At 42.8% G+C, this 12554-nt stretch overlaps 1 protein-coding gene across 2 annotated transcripts in view; it reads left to right on the top strand.

Annotated features, from left to right (window-relative positions):
• Positions 1–12338, top strand: part of MEIG1 (meiosis/spermiogenesis associated 1) — a 120932-nt gene extending 108594 nt beyond the window's left edge. For both annotated transcript variants that reach the window (XM_069230062.1, XM_069230064.1), the window contains exon 3: positions 12130–12338. In XM_069230062.1, coding sequence (XP_069086163.1) covers positions 12130–12258 — 129 coding nt within the window. In that variant the 3' untranslated portion in view covers positions 12259–12338. The remainder of the gene's footprint in view (positions 1–12129) is intronic.
• The last annotated feature ends 216 nt before the right edge of the window (positions 12339–12554 follow it).

Genomic DNA, 12554 nt, shown 5'->3' with positions numbered 1-12554 from the left:
GATAGCTTATGGCTGAGCTGTACCTTGTCCCAAATGCCCATGGTTGCTCATAGGACAGGTGAGATGTATACCCTGGGCGGTTGCAGGGGTTTGAGTAGCCAAGGTAGTTTCCAAATATGGATGCCGGCCACTGCTTGGTCAATGAAGCACCAGTGCTTCTCTGTGGAGGGCCTGGCCCATTCCACCATGTAGCACAGTTAGGCCACTTGGTAATATTTTGTGAAGTGGGGTATGGCCAAGCCACCCTCTGCAAGAGTCATTTGTGCATATTTCCTAGCTATGCATCCCTTTTTCTCGCCCCAGATAAAGTCATTGATGAGGCGTTGGAATTTGGTGAGGATGGAAGGAGGGCTGCAGCAGTAAGGTCTGCATAACATAGACCGGTTTTGGGAGCAGTGTCATTTTGACTGCCGCCAGTCAACCCAGCCATGTAAGTGTATATTTTTTCCAAGCAGAGAGGTCCGCTCTGGCGAGCTTCAGTAGCCTTTTGCAGTTGCTTCCGATGGTGCGGCCCATCATTGACAGTATCTCCAGACCCAATTATGTCACACCCTGAGTTGCTCAGGTAAAAGGGAAGAGGCTCTCCAATAATGTTTGGCTCGCCATTGGTAAAGTGAGGTTGACCATGCTAGATTTCAAGAAATTGATTTTAAAACCCACGACATCCCTAAAAGTCTCCAGTTTCTGCATAAGTGGGGGAGTGAAGTGAGTGGGTTCGTCAGCACGATTATTACATCGTCAGCACAAAGCACCAGCTTATGCTCCCTGCCCCCCATCGGTAAACCCCTGATGCTGTTGTTAAGACTCACCCGCTGTGCTAGAGGCTCCATTAGAGAGCAAATAACAGGACAGAAAGGGGGCATCCCTGGCAGGTGCCCCTGAAAATTTCAAATGGCTGAGATAGGAGGCTGTTGGCCCTGACCACTGCCTTGGGGTGTTTGTAACTACACCCCACCCAGTCACAAAACCTTGGACCCGAGCCTATTTTAGTAAGGACGATCTGACGGAATGACTAATTCACTCTGTCAAACGCTTTTTCAGTGTCTACCAACAAGAGGGCAATAAGACAACAGGGTTGCTTTGTATTATCGCTGCAGTTGCGTTCTGGTATGAAATCAGCTTGATTGGGGTCGATCAAGTATTGAGTATAGGGGGCCAGGCGGGTCGCCAAGATTCCCGTAAAAATGTTTGCATCTATATTTAGTAGAGAGATGGAACGTTATGGTGAGCAGCTGGGAGGGTCCTTGTCCAGCTTGGGGATCATAGTAATGGCTGCCAACTGCGTGGTGTCATTAATAGAGCGGGTTGTGCTAAAGGAGTTATAAAGTCTAGTTAAGATGGGCACTGATACGGGTACAAAGGTCTTGTAAAAGTCTGCCGTATAGCCGTCTGGCCCCGGAGCTTTGCCAGGCATCAGTTTTAGTATGGCCTGCAGTACCTCAGTGATGTGGATGCCTTTCTCAAGGATTGTAGAATCTGGCCCAGGGAGGCAGTTTAGGGGTAAGTGTGCTAGGTATGCTTCTGCATTGCCTATATCTAAATCTTCAGCTTTGTAGAGTGTAGTATAACAGTGTTCAAATGCTTGCACTATGAGCTCATCTTGGCTTACCTGATGGCCTTGGGAGTCGTCAGCCTCCACTATTCTCTGTTGCGGAGTGTGTGAGCGTAGTCTATGGGCCAGTAGTCACCCCACTCTGTTGCCCTCTATATAGTATTTCTGCTTTAGGCGCAGCAGGGCGCATTCAGCCCTGCCCACGTCCAGAGCTTTAAGTTGTTTGCGAGCTGTTGTCTGTTGCTGCGTACCCTGATGGTTCCCCTTACGTTTGTGTTTGTTTTCTAATTCCTGAACTACAGTCTCCAGGTGAATTCTCTTATCTTTCCTAACTTTGTTTATGCGGGACGCTATTGCAATAAAAGGCTCCCCGGATTACAACCTTCAAAGTGTCCCAGAGTAGTGCTACTGCAGCCTCTGTAGTGTTGTTAAGGTGTAAGAACTCGGTCATAGCTGATGTTATTTCTGTAACTGTTGTGTCCTGAGGCAGGAAGGTAGGATTAAGGTGCCAAGTGTGGTGACATGTCATGGAGTCTGGTAGACGACAGATCACTGAGATAGGTGCATGGTCAGAGAGCGCCGCCACCCCTATGTCCGCTATAGTAGTGACTGTGCTCAGGTGGTGTGAGAAGAGAAAATAGTCAATCCTAGCATAGGATTGCTGCAGTGCGGAGAAAAATATATATTGTCGTTCGAGTGCATGGCGCTGTCGCCATAGCCCTGCTGCATTATAAAATATATTAGTCACTAATCCAAAATTAAAAATGATATTAGGGTATTTGAAAAAGTCTTGCCTCGGGCAATGTCAGCAAAAGTAAAGCAAGCTATGGTGAGGTCATTACTGAAAATACTCAATCACACCCTTTCGATCCTACCAAATATTAACCAACCGCAAAAGTACTATATGTGTTGAAGGTATTATAACAAGTGGTGAGGAGCCAACTGAGACTATTTTATTGACAATAATAGTAAAACTGTATGGAGTTCAAGCAGCTTTGCTGCATGGGAACTGGGTGGAGTCCGACGAGGCACGGGACACCTTTTACGAAGAGAGAGAGTTATTCTACCTGTTGTAGTTGATCTGAATGTGGCTTTGGATAGCAACACTGCCAGGGGCCAGCTTTGACCCTATTAACTAAAACAGTTTGGTTACTATAATGAGTGAGATATGACTAGAAGTCTCAGTTGTGAAATAGCTAACTTCATACTTCAAGAATTCCGAGTTTGGTTTTATCTAATTTCGTTTCAACCACCCTCGGTTACTCTCTGGAGTTGAGAATGTATTAATGATATCCCTAACATTGCTTAAAACTCTTCACACTCCAAACCCTCGATTGGTTACGTCTTTGACCGCACACAACCCCATGAATATGATTTATCTTGCTGTATTTTGTCTTCTCTATTAGTCTTTAATATAACTTTGTTTGTATCATAGACTAATAAAGAACAAAAAAATATTATTTGAAATCGACAAAAAGAAAAATCATTTTTGGTGGATTGTGTGCACGGAAAGACTTAACCAACCAAGTGGTTGCATTGTGAAGAAATTGTTATAGGGTTTGCCATTACCATACCCTTCACCTGCACCGTAGTTGGAATTCTGAATATACTATTAACTTGGTATCAATTTGGTAGTTTGTCAGCGTAGATGAATGGGATTTTGGGAGAATTATTGTTTAATATCTACGTACTCACCTCGATGAATGTGTTACATTATTTTAATATTAGTGTGTACTTACACCAAAAACAAACAACTCTTTTTGAACTAAAACCAGCAAATCGATTTGGGTTTAATGAATTTTCAATATGTCAGTGGCATCTTGGCCATAAGAAATGTAACTTGTGAACTGGGGATTGTCTGTCTACTGTTTGAACCGTGAAAATGTAGGTTTTATAATAGGCATCAGACTTACTCTTTAAAAGCAGATATTTAATTTAAAACTGAAGTTTAGGATTTTAAAGTTATAAGCATTGTTTTTTCCTTAGCTCGAATGCGTTAATAATGTCCAAGCAATATTGGTCCTTGTGACCTCAAGGATAGACTATGCATGTGGGGCTTAACTAGGACTGATTCATCATTCATTTATTCTGTTGAGTACAACAGTTGCAAAAAACAACTGCCAGTGTTTATTTGGTCTAAAGAAACTGGAGCATATTACACTAGTGTTTGTCAGATTACACTGGTTGCAGTGAAAATAAGAATCCCGTTCATGATAATGTGCCTGGCACTTAAATACACTTTTTTTAGAGGCAAACCTGTTTCTGAAAGGCACGTTTAATTTGCGTTTCAGGGAGGAAACTTCGGCCTAGTCTTCTAAACATTCTTAATGCTCCAAAATGTAGAAAGGTGAGAGTACGAGGCAGATCTTTTGTACCACACGCTGCATAAACGTGAAATACTCTCCTTCGAAAGAAAACAAAAGTCATTTGGATTTCTGTAAAAACTTAAATAGCCATTTATTTACTGTGTATAATAGATACTCAGAACTGGAATCTTTTGTTTCTTAACTGAATGTAAAAGCCTTTGAGGCCAAATGTGGGTTATAGAAGATTTATTAACATAATATTAAGGTATTGGTTGAGGTGAACAGCTGTTTGACAACGTTGCCTGGTCCTAGTTTAAGAACTGAACTCCGGGAGCTGCATACTGACTCAACTTCACTTGAAGGATAAAGGGCTTAATCTGCCAAATTAAAACTAAACTAGAAAGGTGTAATCCAAGTATCCCATACATTTGTAGCACTTACATTTTAAGTTGACCCAATATTACATCTTAGAAACTGGACTCAACAGATGTGGCATGCTCCTCTGGCCTTGTGTCCAGCTACAAGGCGACATGTATTTGATTATTTGCCTAACATGTGGTGGGAGATTTCCCCTTGTGTCTGGATAAATTGGACATTTTCAAGTGTTCGCTGCTCAGCAGCGTTGATTCCTGGCGGTGGTTGGTGCAAGGGAGGTCAAAGATGGGGGTGCTTCTTCCTTTGCCCATTATTTTGGGAAAACAACATTCTCCTGGGAGAGGAGGCATGACAAGTCTCATATTTGGTCCCCCACCCAGTGTTTTCTGCCTGAAGTTCCCAAGTCAAAATGGTGTCAGCCTCTTTTTTGTTTTTTCCCTAGATCATGTATAAAGAGACTTTGGCTAGAGAAGGCTGTGTCTCAACACACTTGTTTTCTTGATTTTTCGTCACGTTCATTGCCCACTCAGTTACTTTTTTTATTCCCTGATTTTTCACTCTGTTTGTCTGCTGCAGAATCCCTCTGGAGTCTCTCTTCTAGAAGAGTATATACAGGGATCTTTCCCAACCCTGATTACATAGCGGTTTAGGTGCCTTGCTTTTCAACTTCTGCCTCACCTACAATCAATAAATACTGTTATTGCCAGCAAGTTTTTTCCTGTCCTCTGCGGCTTTGCATCCAAACTGGCAAACATTTAAGAAGAGTCCTGAAACATTTCTGGTGTACATTACTCTGCAGTGTGCCACCACAGCTACTTGCTTAACTGCCCTTTTCTCGCGTATTTTAAATGCAGGCACAATTTCAAAGGGAAACAATGTAGATTTTCCTAGTAAGTTATGACGGAAAGTCTTAATTTTATTAAAGACACGGAGGTGAGTATTATGCTTCTCTATCTTGCTTTATTTTAACAGCAGCAGTCAAGAAACTACAACTCCCATGGGGCTTGAAAAACAGGAAAGCCAATGGGAGGTCAAGAAGTAATAACTAACGCACCAATCACAATGTCAGGACATACGTAACCACTAAGCTTGACTGCGACCAGCCCTCTTTCTTGATGCAAGAAGTTACTCCAATGTGAGAAAACAATGGAAAAATAGCGAGAACAATTGCAACTGCCAAAATTAATGAACAGAGTTCTTGGATAAAGTTCATGTAAATGTGGAAACGAGGAGAAATCCGGAGAGTGGTCGGGAGACTCCGCTGGAACAAAGCTGGATATCCAGAAGAAATGTCTGGAACCGGTAGAACCACGGTCCGATCAGGTAGATGGTTGAGATGTTGTGGAGGTTGCTTTGAGGGAGGGAAAAGAAGACAAAATCAGGAGATTGTCCTACTTGACGCGGGATAATACTCGCCTCCGTGTCTTCAATAAAATTAAGACTTTCCGTCATAACTTACTAGGAAAATCTACATTTTATGTCAAGACCGGAGGCTCGCATTATGCTTTTTAAAAGCATGTTAATCACCACAGAAGTCGCAGTATGCACAGGCTTGCATTAGAATGTTCTGAAAACATTATCATTAGACCAATCAGCCGATCTCAGAATGTCTTCCAACCTGGAACCAACCCATAAAGCTTTGGAATCCATAGCCCCTCTAGTGGAATGAGCCCCAAAAACAGAGGTATCTATACCCGCCAATGACATTACCCAGCGAACCCATCTGGCAAGAGTTGCCGAAGAAACGGGCTTATGGGGTTTGTGGATAGAAATAAGTAACTGGGAAAAAGACGTTCTGAGATTGGCTGCGTGTTCCTCGTAACATTTAAGAGATTGTCCAACGCATAATTTAGGTTGATTGGGGAAATATGGATAAAAAACTGTATGCAAATTAGTTTTGGTATGTTTGTTAATAGAAAATAAAACCCCCATAGGGGCGAACTGTTGAGAGGAAACATCCAGAGCTTTAACGTCAGATAACCGTTTAATGGAAACTAGACAAAGCAACATAGTAAGCTTGGCAGAAAGCATTTTCAAAGAAATCTCAGAATTCTCTTGCCAATATAAGAACAAATTCAGTACTACATTGACATACCATAGCTTTGAGTATTCAGGCAAAGGAGTAATCGAAAATTTTACTCCCTTCAACAGACGGCAGAGTAGCGGGTGTTCCCCCACGGGTTTCCCATTGACGTAAGCATGATGCATGGAAACTGCCGACCTACATAGATTGATCGTCCTGTGTGACATACCTGTACCTGGCCTGTGCGGCCAAGAAATTAATTACATAGTTTATGTCTATTGAAACTGGATCGAGGTCCCTTCCCACACACCAGCTTGACCAAAGAGACCAGGCGGAATTATATGCCTTCCTGGTACCTGGAGCCCAGGCCTTGCTGATGAGGTCCGCAGCTTCTTCCAAAATTGGGATGGGAGGTCGGGAAGTCCCGACACTTTCCAAGCAGAAAGCTGGAGAGATTTGTTGATGACAAGGGGATGAGGGTTCCCTAGAGGGTCCCGGAGAAGGGAAGGGAAAAGGGGGAGAAGAATGGGAAAGTCGATTGTCAATTCCAAGAGAGGGGGAAACCAAATCTGTGATTGCCAAAAGGGTACCACCAGCACTACGGTTGCTTTCTGGCATCTGATCTGGGCCAAGACTCTGGTGATCATTATGAATGGAGGAAAGGCATAGTTGATCGCTTTGGACCAGTCCTGAAGAAAAGCTTTCGAAGCTAATGCTGAGGGGTCCGGGTGCCAACTGAAAAAGAGAGGTAGCTGAGAATTGAGGCGGGAAGTGAATAGGTCTTTGCCAAAAGGACCCCATTTGTGAAAAATAGAACGGAAAATCGAGGGATGAAGCTTCCTATCGCCGTAATCTCTGAGGAAGCGCGAGTGCCAATCCGCCGTTTGGTTGAGTGACCCTGGAAGATATTCTGCTGAAAGAGATATCTCGTTGAGAAGGCAAAACTCCCATAGGTTTTTTGCCAGGTCTGCTAACGGTTTCAACCTGGTTCCTCCTAGATGGTTTATGTAACAAACAGCCGAAAAGTTGTCCATGCTGAGGAGGATGGTACACTGCACTCTGTCCTTTGCCAGGCTTTTGATTGCAAAGGACCCGGCAAGCATCTCTAAATAATTGATGTGCAATTTAGACTCCTCTAGTGACTATGTACCTCCAGTCAAGATTGTACCACAGCGGGCGCCCCAACCCGTCAGGCTTGCATCGGACTCCAACACAAGATCGGGGGCTAATGAAAAAATAGCCCTGCCGTTCCAGGCATCTAAATGGTCTAACCACCATTGGAGTTCTAGACGAGATTCGTGATCAAGAGCAATCATCTCCGAATAGGAAAGTCCTCTTCTGAGATGACGGATTTTGAACCTCTGAAGAGCTCGGTAATGCAGCGGACCGGAAAAAATGGCTTGAATCGAAGCAGACAGAAGACCCACTATCCTGGCCAGAGCGCTGAGAGAAATCTGAGATCTGCGGAGTGTTTTTAGAATCTCTGTCTTGATAGTATGTACTTTTTGTTGAGGGATATGGAGAGTAGAGGAAGAGGAATCTATCTCAAACCCTAAGAAGTCTATCCTTTGAGATGGGAGAGTGTTTGACTTTGCTTCGTTGAGAAGAAAACTAGTTGGGAAAGAAGTTATTTGTAAATGCGATAGAAGAGTGGAACGATCCTGATGGAATATGAGAATGTCGTCCAGATAAATCAACAGTCTGATGCCCAAAGATCTGAGATGAGCTGTGACCTGTTTCATTAACTTGGTGAAACACCAAGGTACTGAAGACAGGCCGAATGGAATGGAAGAAAACATGGTATGTCTGACCTAGCCATTGAAATTGAAGATACTTTCTGTGATTTGGATGAATGGGGACTGAAAGGTACGCATCCTGAAGGTCCAGACGAACCATGAAATCGAAGGGAAGAAGAATGCCCCTTAGATGTAGAATGGTCTCCATTTTGAAATGTCGATATGCAACAAACTGGTTGAAATTTCTGAGATTTATAACAGGTCTGAATTTCTTGTTTATCTTCTGAACCAAGAAGAGAGAACTGATAAAACCGGAGGGATCTAGGAGAGGGATTTGAATGGCTTGTTTTGTAAGAAGGGAGCCAACTTCTTCTGAAATGAGAGCAGACATCTCCAAGGAAAAACGTATAGGAGGGGGAAGGTAAATCTGGAAAGGATTTGAATAGAATTCTATTTGATAACCTAGAATTGTGTCGCGAACCCATGGATCTGAAGTTAGGGTGCGCAATTTTTGAATGAAGTAACGAAGCCGACCCCCAATTGGAGGAAGGCCAGAAACAGGGCTTACCTTGATTGTTGTTGGACCGGAATCCACGTTGACCACGACCCCTGTAACCTCTGCTTCGTTGGGGGTAGAACTGGGGTTTGTAGGATTGAGTCCCATAGGAGGAGTATGAGGAGCCTCTGTTTCCCTGGAAGGATTGGCCGGTAGAGCGGCTTCTGCCTGTACCGGCCTTGGCAAAAACACGCTGGTTGAAGACCTTTTTAATGTTTTGTTGCGCCTTGTCGATAGAGGCAAATGTGGAAACAAATTTTCCTAGGTCCTTAATGAAAGAATCGCCGAAAAGGCGACCATCGGCCTTAATTCCGGGATCCATGGTTGCCAGATTAGACAACTTGGGGTCTAACTTTAGGAGCAATCCTTTTCTCCTTTCATGAATAATGGAGGCATTCGCATTGCCTAGGAGACAAAAGGCTCTCTGAGTCCATAAGGAAAGTTCTGCAGGATCAATTTCTGCCTCGTCCATTTTTGCAGATTCTGCCAGGTCCAAAATACGGCCAAGGGCCCCACCAAATCCATGAGTTTATCCTGGCAGTTTGACTAGGCCTTGTCTACCCCTTTATGAGGGTCTTTCCCAAATTTGGAGAAAAAGGTAAGAAGTGGTTGATCAATGGATGGAGTTGCCGTGATATTGGAAAAAAGGGACGGTCTGGGACACTCCAATCTTAATTTGGCTCTTGTCTGCTTATCCAGGGGTAGCCTCAATCTGGAAGCAATGTATTTGCCCACATGAGAACGGGTCCATTCTGTGGAATTAGGGTGGTGAAGGAATGAAGGATCAAACATGGGGTTACCATCCGAATCAAGAACAGTTTTGGCCAAAAAAGGGTCAGAAACCTCCAATTTAGGCTTTTTTGAAGGGGAAGCCTGAGATTGCGAACCCCATATATCCGAGACGTCATCCGCCTCATCCGCATCACTGATATCATCATCAGAATCTGAGATGTGGGAAATCACAATCTGTTTTGGCGCAGAGACAGTATGCTTTGTTTTGGATTTACATTTCCCAGAAATAACTTTTAAATTCCCCTCCTGGGAAGGAGGCCTGGGAGTAACTCGTCCTCAGTCATGGGTGAAGAAACTTCACCAGTCAGAAAAGGCCATTGGATGTTTTTTGTACATACAAATCCTTTAATTTTCTTTTTCTGCTATCCCCCGCAGAATGGGCCAGAAAGGATTAGTAGACCATGTTATGGACAGTGGTCTCAGTATTCTTTGACGTTTTGGTCATAGTGGCTGAAACAGCCTTGTCCACAACCTCATTAATAGAGGTTCCAATTTCATTGAACTCCGGTAAGGAAGAAGAATCCTGACAATCCATTTTTGCCAAAGAAACAAGAAAAAACAATAAAAAAGACAGAGCAGAATCCTTGAAAGCCAATTCCCCTTACTGAAGGGGTTAAGAAAACCAGGAAGTGCTGGCTAAAACTGTAGTACACGCCTGAGGCGTGTCTGCCCGATGAGAAGAGTTTTGAGGGCAGAGAAACGAAGCAGGGGAGCGGCGCGGCTTATAACAGAAAGCCAAGGCAGCCGGAGCGCAGAGACGCACGAGCGCCGAGATAATGGCTGTGGAACGGTAGGCAGCGCTGCCGTTAGAACGTTAGGGAAGAGGCATAAAACTGCCTCGGGTGGCACGCGAGGAAGGAAGCGGGGTTCCCGAACCCCCGGGGAAAAGTAAATGCGCTGGAGCGTTGAAGCTAAAAATAGCACATTAAACCCACAGGAGTAAAGAACAGTATAGCGGTAGCGATAGCGAAGCCACAGCACTTAAAACATCATGTAAATAGAGGAAAAACATGAAAGAAAAATAAAACGCCACTTATCTTGACTACGAGCAGCAAGAAAGAGGGCTGGTCTTAGTCAAGCTTAGTGGTTACGTATGTCCTGACATTGTGATTGGTGCATTAGTTATTACTTCTTGACCTCCCATTGGCTTTCCTGTTTTTCAAGCCCCATGGGAGTTGTAGTTTCTTGACTGTTGCTGTTAAAATAAAGCAAGATAGAGAAGCATAATACGAGCCTCCGGTCTTGACATAAAATACAATTCTAGAGAACATAAATGCTTATCTCACTTATGACCTTATGTTTCACGGTGGACTTCTTTGAATTCAAGTTACATGGTCACAAACGCAAAACAGATGTAGTTTCCTTATTACTCTGATGAAGAGACCGAGAGAATATAAAAACAGAGAGAGAGATGCATTTTTACATATAGAGAAACTCTTATTACACCGAAGTCCAGTTTATGAGTTTGATGCAAATTTGTCAAGATATAAACACTGTTCTCAGATATTGTTTTCAGTAGTCTCTCCATCAAGGTCTCAAACCTAATATACCTAGTGAAACAGCAATACAACTGCTTTTTTGGTTAATATTTTGGTGGGACGTGTCTGCAGTGTAATTCCTCTTCATTTTCTCACCTCTGCACTCTCGTTTCTGCTGTTACTGCTGGCCATGTCTGAGGTTAGAAAAGATAACATCATGAAAGGAATTATCTTCAAAGATGTATTCTTCAGCTCTGGTTTAACTACTGCTTTAAAACATGTTTTTTCTCTTTTTGGTGGCTGTTTGTGGACTTGTCCAATTTTATTGGTTGCTTTCTTACAGTTGGAGAAGGCATATAAACCATGAAAGAAGGCTCGTAAAGACACCATCATAACCACTGTGTCTAAGGTTTACAACAGGGGCTTTTTGTGATGAGGAACACTGCAGCATGATGATACTCAATACAAACAGAACTCAGGGACAGAGCACAGCAAGCCATGAAGTTATTCGTAACTAGTAGCCCGTAGAATGGAGTCACATACAATGCATCTAAATTGGACATTACTCATGCAAACAAAGGCTCTCATTGCTGTGCAGATTCAGCACATCATTCATTACCTTAGTGGTCAGTACCAGTTCAAGGATCTGTAACCTAGATGAATATTTCAAACTGCTTTATGATGATATGTAGTTTGTGATCACCTTCTCATTGGACACTTTAGGACTATTTAAAACAAATATACACCTTCATTAGGTTCAAGAATATTAAACATCTGGAAGTATGTTTTTTTAAGTGTAAACTCGTAAAACAGATGCATTTCAGTGTACTCAAACTCTGATTTATGTCTCAGTTCTGGTTGTTTGTTGCCTGGCGCACTCTATGGTTGTTCAAGTAGTTATGATTCCAAAACCTCTCAACAGAACTGTGTGGTCTTAACTTAAAATCACAAACCCAACTCCTTGGAAAGGGAATTTGAAAATACCACTTCGATTTGAAACAAACACACATTGTTATACATGGCAATAGACTCCATCCAAGCGGCAGTTTTGAAGCCAAAAATAACTTTATTTTGGTTGTCTCCCTCCTGAAATTGCCTCTGCTTCAATATAAGTCAAGGAGGCAAAGACATTTTCCCGATTATTTTTTACTTTCTCACTTTCCTCTTCTAAAATGTTGGCATTCATGCATTGCATTAGTTAAATTGAAGATCCCAATAAAGTTCACTATGAGAGAGGTAAACCTTGATGCCACCACATCTCATAGCTACAGGGCAATTCCACATTAAATGTTCTTTCTTAATTTTCTGCAGGTGGATCGTTGGCCAGAAACAGGGTACGTGAAGAAACTTCAGCGGAAGGACAACACTTTCTATTACTATAATAAGCAACGGGAATGTGAAGACAAAGAAGTTAATAAAGTAAAAGTGTACGCCTACTAACACATGTATTAGTTTTTATCATTATGTATGCTCACTAATGTCTTTGATGGCTGTAAAAAATAAAATTAAAACAAAGTTTATTAATTGTGTTGTTTTTAAATGTCTTTCTAATACATGATATACAACCATGGCCATTTCTCCCATAGTTTCTCATGGGGGCTGGTTCTTGATGGCCATTAGTCGCTGCTGGCGCCTTTATCCTTTTCGCTAGTTACCCAAAGTTAATGGCAGCAGGCACCGTGGAGAGATTGAAAGAGGCAGAGGTAAGTGGTGGGTCTTCTACTGTGACTCATATG

The sequence above is a fragment of the Pleurodeles waltl genome, chromosome 4_1 (assembly GCF_031143425.1).
Source record: "Pleurodeles waltl isolate 20211129_DDA chromosome 4_1, aPleWal1.hap1.20221129, whole genome shotgun sequence".
NCBI classification, from domain to species: Eukaryota; Metazoa; Chordata; class Amphibia; order Caudata; family Salamandridae; genus Pleurodeles; species Pleurodeles waltl.
This window is presented reverse-complemented; position numbering and strand designations above follow the sequence as displayed.